This window comes from Pipistrellus kuhlii, unplaced genomic scaffold (assembly GCF_014108245.1).
Source record: "Pipistrellus kuhlii isolate mPipKuh1 unplaced genomic scaffold, mPipKuh1.p scaffold_m20_p_3, whole genome shotgun sequence".
Lineage (NCBI taxonomy): Eukaryota > Metazoa > Chordata > Mammalia > Chiroptera > Vespertilionidae > Pipistrellus > Pipistrellus kuhlii.
Genome location: NW_023425529.1, coordinates 109,919,974 through 109,936,702, shown reverse-complemented (window position 1 = coordinate 109,936,702; position 16,729 = coordinate 109,919,974). Strand labels below are relative to the sequence as shown.

The 16,729-nt window shown below is 46.1% G+C and overlaps 1 protein-coding gene across 1 annotated transcript in view; it reads right to left on the bottom strand.

Annotated features, from left to right (window-relative positions):
* Nucleotides 1–1,135: 1,135 nt before the first annotated feature.
* The window catches only part of ERICH6B (glutamate rich 6B), a 62,975-nt gene continuing 47,381 nt past the window's right edge, over nt 1,136–16,729 (bottom strand). Inside the window, exons 10-13 of the mRNA XM_036457788.1 lie at nt 6,608–6,693; nt 6,300–6,452; nt 3,602–3,827; nt 1,136–1,339 (exon numbers count right to left, since the gene is read on the bottom strand). Coding sequence (XP_036313681.1) covers nt 1,136–1,339; nt 3,602–3,827; nt 6,300–6,452; nt 6,608–6,693 — 669 coding nt within the window. The remainder of the gene's footprint in view (nt 1,340–3,601; nt 3,828–6,299; nt 6,453–6,607; nt 6,694–16,729) is intronic.

Genomic DNA, 16,729 nt, shown 5'->3' with positions numbered 1-16,729 from the left:
CAGCAAGAGTGAGTCAAACAGTGGAAGCGACCGTAACGAATGCCCTGCTGGCCTCAGCACCCTCGTCCCCGCCCAGCGGTGCAGGAGAGCAGGCACCCAGGCTCAGGGCAGGGAAGGGCTAATCACCAGAAGGGGTCTCTGTCTTGGTTTAGGCTGCAGTTGAGATCACCCTGGGAAACGTGCTGTGTCCCGGGGATTTAAAAGGCACACAGCCCAGCTCCTGAGCCCCCTGTTCTAGAAGCTCCTACCCCTCCCCATGCTCAGGCATCAACTAGGAAGCATGTTTATGAGACATAACCCACCCTCCCTTAGCGCCCTGGATTGCACCAGATCAGCCAGCCACGGGGGCGTTTTGCGAGAGATCAGGAAACAAAGTCACGTGAACTGAGGTGCATAGAGAATGTGCCTTCAGAACCAGCTGCCTTCCATGCCCCTGTCCTTTCTGAGACCCGTTGTGTCTCCCATCCAGATCATCCACCTCCCGTTTTGCTTTACCTACTCCAGCTGGCAGCTATTACCGGTGACCAGGAGGGTCCCAGCTACCGGAGGTGGTGAGTGTGGGTCCTTTCGGGCTTAGCTGGCTCCTGGCTTGGGGACCTGCTGCAGGATGGTATGGTTTGCTGTCTGGGTTTCCCTCTGCCCCACTGGGGCTGGGAGAGGGGGTGCTTGAGATGAGGTCAGGGTTAGTGAGAGCTACTATTTCTAGACCCAGTGCATAGACGACGAAACGGAGGCGTAAAGCTACTTGCCACACAGCCAACCCTCGGCAGAGCTAGACTTTGAGACGGTCTGTGTCCTGAGTCCACCCAGGTACATAGCAAGGTGGCAAATGAGCAGTGGAAGCAAGCAGGACAGGTGTGGCCCTCCCCGGCCCCTGAGACGGCCTGCCTCTACGCTGTCGGGTCAGGGCCAGCTCCTAAGCCTTTTCTGTCCCCCGCCACGGAGTCTGTCAGAACCCCAAAGACTTTTCTTGTCAAACCAAGCTACTGTGACAGGCCCCGCATCACAAAACAACTCTCAAGAGACAAAAATAAGACTTTGGGGTTTTCCTTGGTGCTCCTGACCGTGGCCTCCCAGAGCCGGTCAGCAGGTGCTGGGAGGCCCGGGGCAGCGTGGCGGCTGCGCTCGCCTGGACCTAAAACCACCTCCTCCTCCTCCTGTAGGCCAGCAGGAAGCTTGTGGAGCTCTCTATGAAGATTTCCAGATCACGGATGGTCAGGAAATTCAGGATCCTACTCATTTTCCCCAGAAGGACCTGAATCTTCCGAGCTGTTGAATCAAATTCCACCTCCAGAATTGCTTTCATCTTCATTTCACTCAGCTTCTCTGGGTTGATGAACTGTGGGAATTCACGGAAGGCTAGGTGAGGGTACATGCTGCAGACCCCTGTGGCCAGGATGGAGTCTTCCCTGGAAAGGCCACTCTCCAGGGCAAATCTCTGCTCCCAGCCCAGCCACCAGCACCCTTTCTGCTGCTTCCCGAGGACTCGCGCTGGGCCGGCGCCCCCGGCCACCCCCAGCCTGAACCCAAGCCAAAGGGCGCCAGCTCCTGAGACCTGGTGTGGGCTGCCACCCAAATGCAGCGCCCCCTGGGGGCACCCGCTCTTCCCCATGGGTCCCCTCCCCCGGAGGCCCTGCCACAGCTGGGAGCCTGTCCGGTGTCTGCTGAGAGCCGCACTCCCGCTGCGGGCTCACTGGAGCGTCTGGGTTTTGCTGGGACAAGGCCCTGCCCCGGAGGCCACTTCTACTCCAATTCCGCCTTGGTTTTAGCTACGGAAGGCCGAGCAAAGGGTCTCCCAGAAGAATGCTTAAGAATACCAATATGTCCTATCTCTATGAAGTATCCCACTTATGAAATGTTTTCACACAAAGCGTCTTATGGAAGCCGTACAGCGACACTGTCATTTTATAAACGCCAACAGTCTCAGATAGAGCAAGAGGCTGCCTGTGTCACATGGGATGTGGAGGGGCTGGCGTGTCCTCAGGACTCCCTGCTGCCTGGCCTGGGAGGACCCGCACATCTGTGCTGACTCAGTTCCTTTGGGGTTACCCCCCTCCGCTGGCACAGGACTCTGACCATGTCAGCCACTCACCTGCCTTTTGGGCATTGGTTTCCTTTGCTGACCCCGACCCTCCTCAGTGGCACCCAGGTCCTCGCGCCCTCTCCATTCTAGCTGCCCCCTCTTAGCGCCTCTCCATTGTGCAGGGACACTCGGAGAGACCTAAGTTTGCATCATCTCTTTACTGAGGCGGCTGTCTGGGAGGCCCAGGTAGGTGAGAAGGTTGGGACTTCATTCTTTAGCTTGTAAACCAGCCGCCTTCCTGGGCAAATGGGCCGGGGTGGCCAGCTGTCTGGATCTGCGGGCACTGTCCCAGCTTTAGCTCTCCAAGTCTCCTGTCCCGGAAAACGCCCCCATCCTGGGCAAACTGGGGCAGCTGGTCACCCCAACCTGCCACATTCTCTCCTCTCCTTTCAAATGTCAGTCACACAGCGTAATTGTGCTTGAGTCTGCTTTCTCCACCAGCCTGCTTCTCCGTCTGGCCCACTTCCCACAAGACACGTCCGTCTGTCTGTCTCCCCCGGCAGCCCTACTGTGAGAGGCTGGAATGGTGGGTCTGTGAACAGAGCCCTCTGCGGAGTGGGGCGGGGAGCTGGCGCAGGAGCAGGATCGTATGTGTGTCTCAGAGGGCAGCTAAGGAGGTAGACTGGGCAGGGGCCGTGCGGATGGAGAGGTTCAGATCCCAGAGTCCCAGGCCTCCGAGGTTTGCCCGGTTCCCGCCTTCACTCTGGCCCTCAGGAAGGGTCTCCATAGCCCACCGTCTTGCCTGTCACAGTGAGAACTCGGGTCCAGACTCACCATTCGGAATGGGTTGAACAGTGGCCCCCAAAAGACATGGCCGGTAACCTGGAATGTTACCGTATTTGGAAATAGGATCTTTGCTGGTGTAATTAAGTGAAGGACCGCGGATGAGGACTTGGGGGGGGCCCTAACCCCAATGTCTGGTGTCCTTATAAGAGAAAGGAGAGGGCGGTTGATGTGCAGAGAGAGGAGAGAGAGGAGAGAGTGAGGACAGACGCAGGGACTGGGGTGTGGCTGCCCCAGGCCAAGGAATGCGAGAACCAAGAAGCTGGGACCAAGAAGCTGGGAGAGACAAGGAAGGATTCTCCCTTAGAGCCTTTGGGGGTAGCTGCCACCTCGATTTTAACCCTTTAGCTCCCAGAACTGTGAGAAAATAAACTTCTGTTGCTTTAAATCCCGCAGCTGTGGTCATTTGTTACAGCAGCCGAGAAAACCAACACTCCTTTGGGACTTGCTGCCGGACTGGGCAGGGGCCTGGGAAATCCGGGCAGTCATTTCTTTGGAAATGAGTGTGTATGGGGAGGAGGGAAGGGCTGAGGACACACATTCCTGCTTTATTTCTGGCCCTGCTGGGTGACAGGGCTGGGTGAGTGTCAGACAAGGCGAGGCAGGTTGATACTGTGGCCTATTTTTTCCATGGGTCGGAGTCACACAGAACAGCGCCCGGGCCCATGGCATGGCCAGTCCGAGCCGGGGGGCCCGGGTGCAGGTGGGCAGAGGTGAGGGGAGGGGAGACCTTACCCCGTACTTGGTGCCCAGGTTTAAGGAAATGCGTCTTGTCTTGTGGGCGAAGCAGAAGATGACCTCATCTTGGCTCTTGACGTGCACCTTGATGTGCCGGTTGATGTCTAAGGAGATGGACTGGAGGGGGGGCGCGTGCACGTGCAGGTCCAGGTTCCACCAGTTCCAGGCCTTCTGGTGCTTGTCTTTGGCAAAGTAGTAGCCCAGGTTTTGGCTCAGGCTCAACCTAGATTGAGAAGTCCCATCAGGCAGCTGGCATTGGGCCATGGGGCAAGGGGCGAGGCAGGCCTGCTCCCTCCCCCCACCCCCCCTTTCTGGCTTTAACCTTTGCCCACAGACAGCCCCCAGGCGCCCGCAGGTCTTGGCAGGTGGGAGAAGTTCCAACCAGGAAGGCAAGCCCAAGCCGAGGTGCAGCCCTGAAGCCCTCCTGGGCCAGGCTCTTGTCTTGCCTTGTGCCCGGGCCCCACCCCCATGCTCTCCTCTCAGTGCCAGGGGCTGCCCAGTGTCTCCATGCTCTTTCCCTCCTCAGGGCTTCACCACGTTCTTTTCTCTGCCTGGAACCGACTTCCCTCCCTGCGTGGCACAGCTGGCTCCTGCTTAAGAATCATTTTCTCAGAGGCCCTTCCTGACCAGCCCCTCTGGTTCCCTATGTCACTCTCCATCTGCTACTAGGGCCAGTCGTGACTCCCAATGCCTCAGTTTCAACTGCGGAAGTACTTCACTCAGAGGGTTGCTGTGAGGATCAAGGGCCTGTACATAGCGATAACTTGGTCAACATCAGAACATCCTTACAACCATGGCGGAGAAAGGGGCAGCGCGTGGGGAGCAGATCCTGCTGGCTCTGCCCTGTGATGGCTCCTATCCCAGTTCTCTCACTAGGCCTTCCCTGCCCTGGGAACCCAGCTCTGGGCTGAGCCTTCCTCAGGGAAATGGGCTCTAGAACCCCCAGATATCTAAATCTGGAGGTTCCTCCTCAGGGGCTGGAACGAGCCCAAGCTGTGGAGTGTGTAGACCCACGCACAGGGACCCTGAGTTCAGGCAGGTCGTGGGCCCTCACTGCGGGGGACCCTGAAGCCTGGCAGGAGGTCTGGTCTGAGATTCCTCAAGTCCAGGGCCTGGAGGTTGGGCCCAATGCTGGGGTTTAGTTTCCAAACACTCAGTTTACCTTTCCCGAGGAGACGGGAATAAAAAATGACCCAAGAAATAGTCAGTCCTTAAACAGCTTGGCTCTAAATCCTTTCCAGCGCCTGGGGTGCAGCGGGGGAGCTGGGCACACCCTGAGGGTGAGGAAGTGGGCTGGGACCTTGGAGCAGCTGTGGACACTTCTAGCATTGATTAGGCTGGGACGGGGTAGGGGTGGGGGTGGGGCCTGGCTGAGCAGCTTTGTGTTCCCAAATGACTTCGCGGTTCTTTGCCACAAAACCGATCTCCCTGTGACGAAGGGACTGCAGTGCTCACGATGAATTAATTCCCTCAGGGATCTTTCCCTCACAGGACTGCATTTTCCTTTGGTATGGCTGCCCCTGGGAGGGAAGCAGCTTGGGGATGGGGAGCTCATTCTGCCCTGTGCAGTGACATTTTGGGGGTGATGGGTGTGTGAAACTCAAGCAAGTTTCTTGCCCCTGTACTTGGTGCTTCTTGTATCTAGTACCTTCTTCCACCTTTCAGATATCATTATTATACTAAGGGACCTTCAGAGAACAAAGTACACGGTCAGTATAGAAAAAAACCCACACAGAGAAAATATTCTTAAAAACCAAGGCTTGGAATGTGAAAATCCTTGGGTCTTTTTTTTGGGGGGGGTGGGGGTGGGGGTGGGGGGGTGGGGTGGGGCAGTGGGAGGGGTTCAGAATTAATAAGAAAAAAGTTTGGCTTTGACTATCAGTAACAAAGAAAGTATAAGCCCTAGCCAGTTTGGTCTAGTGGATAGAGCATCAGCCCGTGGACTGAAGGGTCCTGGGTTCAGTTCCAGTCAAGGGCACCAACCTTGGTTGCAGGTTCCTGGGCCCTGGTTGGGTGCATGCAGGAGGCAACCAATCAATATCTCTCACATCGATGTTTCTTTCTGTCTCTCCCTCTCCCTTCTGCTTTTTCTAAAAAAAAAAAAAAAAAAAAAAAAAGAGAGAGAGAGAGAAAAGAAAAAAATCTCCTCAGATGAGGATTAACAAAATAACAACAACAACAAAAAAGAAAGAAAAAAAAGAAAGAAAAGATAGAAAGAAAATAAAATACTAATCCAAGATAATATGCACTTCCCTCTACATGTCCACCTAGAACGCAGTGGGAACAGGAAACCTGAAAAGGTACCTCACAGAGATGGGCAAAAATCTTGAAGTGACTGACTACCTTGAGTTGGTAAGGTGAAGTATTCCACCATTATCAGAAATGGTAACTTAGGAACTAAGTTCAGTTACCATGAAATATTTAGAATTATATTTTTGAATATAATACATGGGCTTCCAGAGCACTCACCACACCCTCCTCTCTGAGGCCCCCAGAATAGAGGGGTCCTGGGTCTTTCTAAGATCATTCTATGATGTTTGACTCTCAAGAGGTGTAAAGGAGATGATGCAATAGAGGTGGTTTCCCTGAGTCTGTGACTGCTATTTCACCCCTGGGGAGAGCATTGGGGGGAGGACAGTATGCCTTGTCTGAGGTCAGGGACCTGTATTACTTCAGACTCATGGCCTAAGCTTACCAGATCTCTCTGTTTTCATCATAGATGGTGACATGGCCGGAGTTGTTGATAAGGGCCCGAACAAAAGCCTCCTCACTGTTGTCCAGGATGATATATGTGGTCTGGCCCGGTTTTGTATGGAAGAAAAGCATAGCCAGCCGTCCTGATGGGTAACTGGAAGATGGTTAAGGCACAAGCAGTCCCTTGGGATCCCCTTGCAGAGCCCTGCAGAGAGTGCAGGCCTTAGTAAAACCATGTCCCGCCCCCAATCCTACACTTTTTAGGTGCCATAGATGTCAATATAGGTGTCCTTGTGCTCCAGTGGATACTATATCTGGCCTGATTCATCAGAAAAGAGAATTCGAAAGACATTCTCATTGGGGTGGATAATTAAATTTTTGTCATCTTGATCCATCTGGAAAGAAAAAACAAGCCTGTGACAGGTGTCCAGGGGTTGATTGTCCCAATTCAGAGTACAGGGTTGTCACTATTGGACCTATCACTGCCAGCAACCTGTTAGGTAATCTGTACAGGAAACCTCTTGGGGCCTCAGATTACCTGTCCATGTGATGAGGAGGCGGAAATGGATCACTCTGTGTGTGTGTGTGTATGTGTGTGTGTATATATGTGTGTCTATGTGCGTATGTACGCATGTATGCATACATACATGTATGTGCGTAGGTGTGTATGTGTGTCTATGTGCATATGCGTGTATGTATGTGTGTATATATATGTGTATGTGTGTGTCTGTGTGTCTGTGTGTGTGTGTGTGTGTGTGTGTGTGTGTGTGTGTGTGTGTTGGGGGGTTTATACCCACTCACGCAGAATTTAAACCATCATTTCAATCACTGTAGTAGTTATTGGTTGTTTGTTTCCTAGGGCTGCCATAACAAAGAACTACAATCAGGGCAGTTAGAATCTCTAGAAATGTATTCTCTCACAGCTGTGGAGATGAGAAGCCTGAAACCAAGGTGGCAGCAGGGTGGCTTCCTCCTGGAGGCTCCGAGGAGGAATTTATCCCATGGCTCTCTCCACGCTTCTGGTGATGGCTAGAGATCCCTTTTTTTCTTGACTTGTACTGCATCGCTCTAGTCTCTGCCTCCACATTCACATGGCCTTCTCCCCCAGTGTCTCTGTTTCTCACGTGTCTGTTTTCCTGTAAGGATACCAGTCATATTGAAGTAGGGGCCTACCCTTCTCCTATATGACTTCATCTTAAATAATTACATCCTCAAAGACCAATTTTCCAAATAAGGCCACATTCTGAGGCACTGGGGGTTAGGACTTAAACATGTCTTTTTTTTGGGGGGGGGGGACTATTCGAAGTTTTATTTTTTTCTTGAATCTGAATGAATTATATATATTTTTGAAATTGTTCATTTTATGTAAATTTTCAAATGTGTTATTATAAACATTTTTCTTATACGTTATACCGTTTTAAAAAACTTCTACTGCCTCTGTTATATCCTTGTCTCTATTCTTTATATTATTAATATCTTCTCTTTTTTTCCCCTGAGTCAACCTTGACCTAACATTTGCCCATTTTACTAGTCTGTTCAGAGAACCAGCTTTTGGTTTGTGTATTTTATTATTTATTTGGTTTCTATGGTATCAACTTCTGCTCTTATCATGACCACTTGTATGTATCTACTTCTATGGGTTTATATATTAGTTTATTTAATTTTAAAAAATTTAATAAATCTTTATTGTTCAGATTATTACAATTGTTCTTCCTTTCCCCTCCCCCAACAGCTCCCGTCCACCAGGTTTCTACCCCATCCTCTGCCCTTACCTCCTCTGCACTGTCCTCATCCATAGGTGTACGTTTTTTGTCCAGTCTCTTCCCAAACCCCCGACTCTCCTTTTCCCCTGAGAATTGTCAGTCCACTCCCTTTCTATGCCCCTGATTCTATTATATTCTCCAGTTAATACTATTCATCAGATTTTTTATTCCCTTGGTTTTTAGATTCACTTGTTGATAATTACATATTTGTTGTTCATAATTTTTATCTTTACTTTTTTCTTCTTCCTCTTTTTAAAAGAATATCTTTCAGCATTTCATGTAATTCTGGTTTGGTGGTGATGAACTCCTTTAGCTTTTTCGTATCTGTGAAACTCTTTATCTGACATTCCATTCTGAATAATAGCTTTGCTGGGTAGAATAATCTTGGCTGTAGTTTCTTGCTATTCATTATTTTGAATATTTCTTGCCATTTCTGTTTGGCCTGCATAGTTTCTATTGAGAAATCAGCTGACAATCATATGGTGCTCACTTGTAGGTAACTAACTGCTTTTCTCTTGCTGCTTTTAATATTCTATCTTTGTCTTTTGCTCTTGGAATTTTAATTATGATGTGTCTTGGAGTGGTCCTCTTTGGATTTCTTTTGTTTGGGGTTCTGTGCGCTTCCTGGACCTGTAAGTCTATTTCTTTTCCCAGGTGGGGGAAGTTTTCTGTCACTACCTTGTTTCCCTGAAAATAAGATATCCTCCAAAAATAAGACCTTCTTACAGGTTTCCTTCTGAGTGAAATATAAGGTATCCCCCCAAAAAATAAGGCCCCCCCCTAGGCTAAACATGAGAGATTTGGTCCACTGATTCTGAAAGAAATGGAGTCACAAGAAATTCACCAGGAAATTCAGGAATTGGATTGTTATGATGATGTTCCAGAGATGATGACATGATTGTCATTGAATAAATGAGTAAATTCTTGATACTGTAGGATTCACAGTTTGTCTGGTTTGTGTTGACAACTACTGTACTACCGTACTGTATAGAGGTAATAAATTTCCTTTATTTTCATTTAACAATAAATGTGTACCATATTCTTCTTCATGGAAAAATAAGACATCCCCTGAAAATAAGACCTAGCACATCTTTGGGAATAAAAATTAATATAAGACACTGTCTTATTTTCGGGGAAACAGGGTATTACTTCAAATGGATTTTTAGCATCTTGCTCTCTCTCTTCTTCTGGGACCACCATAATTCTGATGTTGGTACACTTGAAGTTTTCCCAGAGGCTCCTTACACTATCTTCACATTTTTGGATTCTTTTTTCTTTTTGTTTTTTTATATTCTAAATTTTTGACTAGATTCTTGTGATCCTCTAGTCTACTTTTAGGTATGTGTATAATTTTTTTAAATTTCAGTCAGTGTATGCTTAATTTCTAGTTGATCCTTTTTCATATCCTTGAGGATCTCATTAAATTTATTGGCCTTTTCTAGAAAATTCTTGAAAAACCTCATAACTGTGGTTTTGAACTCTGTATCTAGTCTTTTGTTTTCCTCCATTTCCTTCATTTGTGACTTGCGTCTTTGTATCCACATTTTAGCTGCTTCCCTGAGTTGATGGAGTGGCTTTGTATACTAGGTGTCCTAGCAGGTCCTAGTGGCTCAGCCTCCCCAGTTACCTGATGTGTGCCCCTTTGTGTACTGTTTGTGCAGTCTTGTTGTATTTAAGCCTAGATTGTTGTTTGTATCACTTGTGGAAATTGACCTCCAGGCTAATTGGCTCTGAGGATCAGCTGTTCTCCACTGGGAGAGCTTCTGTGCTTAGCTTGGATGGGGTAGAGTCTCAGGGTGGAGCAGACAGCCTTGGTTTCCCATCAGCCCTGCCTAAGAGGCCCCTGTGGCTCATTGTCCCTCAGCAATGGCTGCATGCACCTCTGAGAGAAGGCTGCTCTCAAGTTTCGCCTGCTGCCAGTCAGTCCAGTTTCTCCACGAATGAGTCTGGGTATCCAAAGTCACCCAGAACTGGATTTCAGTGCAGTTGGGAGATTTTGGTTCCCTCCTGAAAGAGAAAGCTAGCTGTTTGCATGCTGCCTGGTCTCTCCGTGTGCCATGAGAAGCCAGCCACGTATTCAGCCACCTGTCCTTTCCACAGGCGTGGGTCTGTGCATCTTTGTCCCCCACAGCTTCTCTGAGTCTCAGTGTCTTTTTCTCTTTTCTTCTAGTTGTAGAGTTTCCACTCAGGCAGCTTCCCAGTGGTTCTGGACGATGTCCACTCTGTCTTCCAGTTGCAGTTTTGAAATTGTTGTGCGAGGCAGCAGTATAGGTGTTTACCTATGCCTCCATCTTAGTTTCTCCTATTTAATTTTTCTAATCCTTTGAATTGAATGTTGAACTCATTGTTTTTCATTTCTTCTTCTTCTCTGTCTTCTTCTTCCTCCTCCTTTTTTTTAAATATAAACATGTAAAGCTATGTTTCTCTCAAAATACTGTTTTAGCTCTTTCACATGAGTATATTTACATCTCATTCCATTCTAAATATTTTCAAAATTACCAATATTATTTCTTCTTTAACACAAAAGTTATTTCCCAGTGGGTGTGGCTCAGTGGTTTAGTGTTGCCTCAAGAATCAAGAGGTTACTGCACAAGTTGCATGTTGTGGTCTTGATCACAAGAAGGAGGCATCCAGGGGAGGCAAACGATCAATGTTTCTCTCTCATCAATGTTTCTATCTCTCTCTCTCTATTCCTTCTTGCCTCTCTAAAATCAATAAAAACATAATTTTAAAATGTTATTTACAAGTGTGTTTTTAAATTTAATACATACCAGTTGCTTTTAGTTATGTTATTATTATCACTAATTGAAATGCATTGGGGTAAGAGACATAGCCTATATATCAAGTGTTTAGTATTTGCTGGGGTTTGCTTTGTGGCTTAGTGTGTGATCAATCATTGTAGCTCTTTCATGTCTGCTTGAAAAGGATGCCCTCCTTATGCTCTGGATTATCAGAACACATTGGTCACTTGATCTTCCCCCTCCCTTTTCCATTATACAACCCACCTCAACCACACTCATTCACACGCTCACTCTTCTGCTTTTTTTGGTTTTCTCTATTTCTGGTATTATTTTGGGTTTTCTCTATTTCTGGTATTATTTTGGGTTTTCTCTATTTCTGGTATTATTTTGGGTTTTCTCTATTTCTGGTATTATTTCTTACACATGCTACTCTGTATTTAAAGGAATGCTTTCTTACATTTTCTCTAAATTTCCCAGGTGTTTGGAGCCAGCTTTTTATGTCCTCTGGCCTTCCACATTACTTTAACTAGAAGCCAAACCAGTGATATACAAGATACTGTTTAAAAACGTTAAAAAATCCTTTATTCAGGAAAGCTTGCAGCAGGATTACTGATAGTTCTAATAGGTTGTCCAGGGCCAGCCACAGACAAATGTCTGACATTGGCCTACATCAGAGTCCCTCTGAAGAGGCTCATAACCAGTACACCCAGTGGCCAGCTTCAGAGAACAACAGGGCAGGATCTAATAAGCTTCACAAGCAGCATATCCACAAAGAGATCTCAGGAGGCACCAAAACCCACTGAGGCAAATTCTGCTTTGTGTGAAAAACACCTGCACAACAACTTGCATACTGTGTTGGATCAAGTTCATGCATAAATGAGCCTATAGCAATCAAGACTCAATGACAACAGGAAGGCCCACATATGTGCACAAGGGACTTTCTTTGGGCACCAGCTCAGGTGATCAGGGAGACTGTGCCACTGGGTCCCACAGGTCACCTACTACATAAGGCCACTTTATCAGGACTGGGAGTTGTAGAAAGTATACCTAATACATAGAAAAAAACAACAACACAAAGAACTAGCCAAAATGAGTAGACAAAGAAATAGGCCCCAAGTGAAAGAACAAGAGAATGAGTGGAGGTAAGCAATATGTCAGATATAGAGAGCAGAGTAAAGATTATAAGGATGCTCAACAGCATTGAAAAGGACATAGAAAGTATAAAAAAAGACCAGTCATAAATGAAGAATAACATATGTGAAATAAAGAATACACTGAAGGGAATAAACAGTAGACTTAATGAAGCAGAGACTTGAATCAGTAATTTAGACAAGCTAGAAATAAACATCTGATCAGAGCAGAAAAAAGAGAATTTAAAAAAATGAAGATAGTTTAAGGGATTTTTAAAAAAAATACATTTTATTGATATCTTACAGAGAGGAAGAGAGAGGAATAGAGAGCTAGAAACATCAATGAGAGAGAGACATCGATTAGCTGCCTCCTGCACACCCCCCACTGGGGATGTGCCTGCAACCAAGGTACATGCCCTTGACTGGAATTGAACCCAGGACCTTTCAGTCTGCAGGCCGATGCTCTATCCACTGAGCCAAACTGGTTTTGGCAGTTTAAGAAACTTTTTAAAAAAAAATATATTTTATTGATTTCTTACAGAGAGGAAGGGAGAGAGAGATAGAGAACCAAAAATGTTGATGAGAGAGAAACATTGACCAGCCACCTCCTGCACATCCCCACCAGGGATGTGCCCACAGCCAACGTACATGCCCTTGATCAGAATCGAACCCGGGATCTTTCAGTCCGCAGACCAATGCTCTACCACTGAGCCAAACCAGTTTCGGCAGTTTAAGGAACTTTTAAGACAACATGATGCATAATAAAATCCATGTCATAGGAGTACCAGAAGAAGAAGAGAGAGCAAAAAATAAGAATGCATTGAAGAAATAGTGATTTATTACCTACAAAGGAGCTCCCCTAAGACTGTCAGCTGATTTCTCAACAGAAACATTTCAGGTCAGAAGGCATTGACATGAAATATTTAAGGTGATAAAAAGCAAGGACCTATCATCAAGACTACTTTACCCAGAAAAACTATCATTTAAAATTGAAAGAGAAATAGCTTTACAGACAAGGAAAAGCTAAAGGAGTTTTCATTCACTAAACCAGTATAATAAGAAATGTTAAAGGGCTTACTCTAAGAAGAAGAAGGAGGGAGAGGAGGGAGAAGAGGAGGAGGAGGAGAAAAAGAAAAAACCCCCACATAGGACTATATCTAAAATTATAAAATAACAATATAAACATACCTATCAATAATCATATATTATTTTTTAAATAATACATAATGATAAAGAGAGCAACCCAACTAGAGGACATAACCCTTGTAACCTTTTATGCACCCAACAAATAATAAGGATTAGAGCAGAAACATAGAAATTAAAAAACAGTACAAAAGGTCAATGAAACCAAGAGCTGGTTCTTTGAAAAGATAAATAAGATTGATGAACCCCTAGTAAGACTCATCAAGAAACAAAGAGAGAAGATTCATATAAATAAAATCAGAAGTGAAAGAGGTGAAATAATAACTGACACCACAGAAATACAAAGGATTGTAAGAAAATACTAAGAACTGTAAGAAAAAGAATTGTAAGAAAATAATATGCCCACAATATGGATGAAATGGAAATATTCCTAGAAAAATATAATCTTCCTAAACAGAATAGGGAAGAATCATAAAACAGGCCAATAATAACTGATGAAATTGAAGCAGCAATAAAAAACTCCCAACAAACAAAAACTATAGTCTGGACAGTTTCACTGGGGAGTTTTATAAACTTTCAAAGAAGAATTGTGGAAACTAGTATGGAGAGACCTCAAAAAATTAAAAATACAACTGCCTTATGAATCAGAAATTCCACTTCTGGGAATTTATCCAAAAAAACCCGAAACACTAATTTGAAAGAATAGATGTACCTCTATGTTCATTGCAGCATTATCTACAATAGCCAAGATTTGGATCCAACAGTAGATGAGCGGGTAAAACAGCTATGGTACATTTACCATACACAATGGAACGCTACTTGGGAATATAAAGGAAGAAAATTTTATTCTTTGCGACAGCATTGATGGACCTGGAGAACATCATGCTAAGTGAAATAAGCCAATCAGAGAAGGACAAGTATCATGTGGTTTCACTCATAATGTGAAATTTAATGAACAAACTGAACTACCAAGCAAAATAGAGACAGACTCATAGGTAGCCGGCAGACAGCGCTGGTGGGGGTGGTGTTGGGGCTGGTGGTGGAGGGATTGAGGCAAAAAAGAAAAAAAAAAAAATAGAGGAAGAACTCCTGGAGAAGGACATCAGTGTGGTGATTGTAGGGGTGAGAGGGATGGGTGGAGATGAAGATAAAATAAAATAAAGAAGGAAAATAAGAAAGCTTGCAGCAGAATGCCCAACATCTAAGACAAGAAAAGAAAGAAAGGCAGCTATTTGGGGGTGGCTGTAAGCGTTCTCTCTGTGGCTCAGACCCTGGGCATCTGGGCAAAGAGCACTCCGGGAGGCTAGAAGGTCCTGGAACGGACTCTGTCCCCACACCTGGCGCTGCAGTAAACACTTCACGTCCACAACACAGCGACCCCACACAACTGGCACTGTCATTGCTCCGGAAGGCTGACGACTTCCTCTGAGTTACCGGTGGGAGGAGAGAGGAGAGCCCCTCCCGCTAACCTGCAGGCTCCTTAGTGCAAACAGGCTGCCTCTGACCCCGAGGCTCCCAGGCACCTCTCACATTTAGTTTATAAATTAATGCTCTCTCTCTTTTTTTTTTAACCTAAAAATTGCCTTACAACAATACCTATGGTTTGTTGCTGATGGTCTGTAAAAAGCTTCTATTAATAGATTGCTCATGGGAGAGAATATTTGTATTTTAGGTCTTATTTTCAAAAGCCACCTGAAAGCCAGATTTCCTCAAGATGCTTTTTGCTTGTCAAACTCACTTGTCATGTAATGACACTTTCCTGACAGTGAGGACCCCATGGACAAAGCAAAATCTCTGACACAGAGGTAAAGTCCTTCCATTTTCTCTCACCAGGAGATCATCATGTGTCACTTAACGACAGGCACATGTTCTGAGAAACAGCATCTTTTGGTGCTTGCATCGTTGTGGAAACGTCTCAGAGTGCACACACACAGCCAGAAGTGGTTTAGCCTATTTCTATAACTGAATGTGCTGTACTTTTATATGACTGGCTGTGCAGTATGTTTGCTTACCTTGGCATCACCACAAACATGTTGCATTGTTGTACAGTGCATCTCTGTGAAGTAAGTGGCATATCTAAAAGCCTACATCCCATCACTATTTTCTTGGGAACAGAGTATGAGGCTAAGAGCTAAAAGGTAAGATACCACACCTCTGGACCTTCCTATAGTTCTTCCAGAGAAAAAAAACGGTGCCTCAGAGGCAGGCGTCTGTGCTGTGAGCAGCTGCTGTCTGTGAGCTTGCTCTGCTGCTCTCTGTCCATGACCTCTCCCTGACTGCCTTGGAGACCCTGGCTCCGGGCTGGCCGGGCTGGTTCTGCTGGAACCCCAGTGCACACATAAGCAGTGCTCTGCCTGACTCAGCAGACTCCTCCAAACGTACTGCCATTTGTAAAACAAAAACAACCAAATGTCCCCCTCCTCATGGCCAGTTTGGGCAGTCTGATGTGAATGATAAATGAGGTAGGATCCTCTGCTGAGAGATCTTGGTGAGGACCTTCCTCTTGGCTACAGGGAGCACGTTTAAGTTTACTTGGGGGACAGACACTGCAGGACCCAAAGCTCCAAGACAGGACAGGGCAGGAGTTCACTAGCCTGGCTGGAGCAAGACACCAAGGAAGGTTTCATTAATGGATTGGAGGTGAGGCCAGGGAAATGTGAAAACTGAGGCTTCTCTTAGGGCCTCCAACCTGAAGAGTCCCCTGCTCTCCCTTAATTTCTCTGTCTGTAGAGGTTCTGACTGTTCCACCGACCTCCTTTCTACCTGTGGGCCCAAGAGATGAAGGGAGGCCAGGAGTGTCCACACCTGGGCCGACAGGGTCAGTTTCTGGCTCTTACGATTTTACCCTCATTACTTGAGGATGTTATTATTTTTCCTTTTAGTAAAAAGCGTTTTCATTTTCTGCTGGACGCACAGCAGTATTATTTCCCAGCCTTCTTGCATCTAGGTGAGGTCATGTGACTCACTTTGGTTAATGAAATTTAAGCCTGGACCTTGGCTCACTTCCTGTCCATGCAACTGGACACAAAGAACTCCAGCATGGTGGAGACCCATGAAGAAAGGATGCAGGTCCCCCAGAGCCAGCCTCTCGGAGGGCTGCTCAGAGAGCTGGGGGACTCAGATGAGATGTGACATGAGTGAGAACCTTGGGAATCAATCATATGTTTCAGCAGCTAATGAGCATTGCCTTGACCAACATGGGCTCAGTGTCCTGAGACAGTCATGTATGTTCCTCTGGGCCTCACTTTCTTCAACTGTAAAGTGAGGATGATAATAACACACACCACACAGGAATTGTTGGGAAAAGCTACATTTACATTATATGTGGAAGTGCTTTATAACCTGCATGGTGTTACATAAAGGTTAGTTTCTGTTATGCTCTCCAATTTAGTAAGTGATAAAATAACATTTACTGAGTTGCTCTTGCCAAAATTCTTAGATTCATTTTTTTGTCTTCTCTTTCTCTCACACCTCACTTCCAATTCAGCAGGAAGATCTCTTGGTTCTCCCTTCAAAAAATATCCCAAATCAGACTACTTTCCACCATCCTTACTGCCACCGCTTAGTAGAGATGCCCATCACCTCTCACCCGAGCTTATGCCCTGCCTCACAATTGGACTTCCTGCTTTTATTCTTGTCCCTTAAATGTATTCT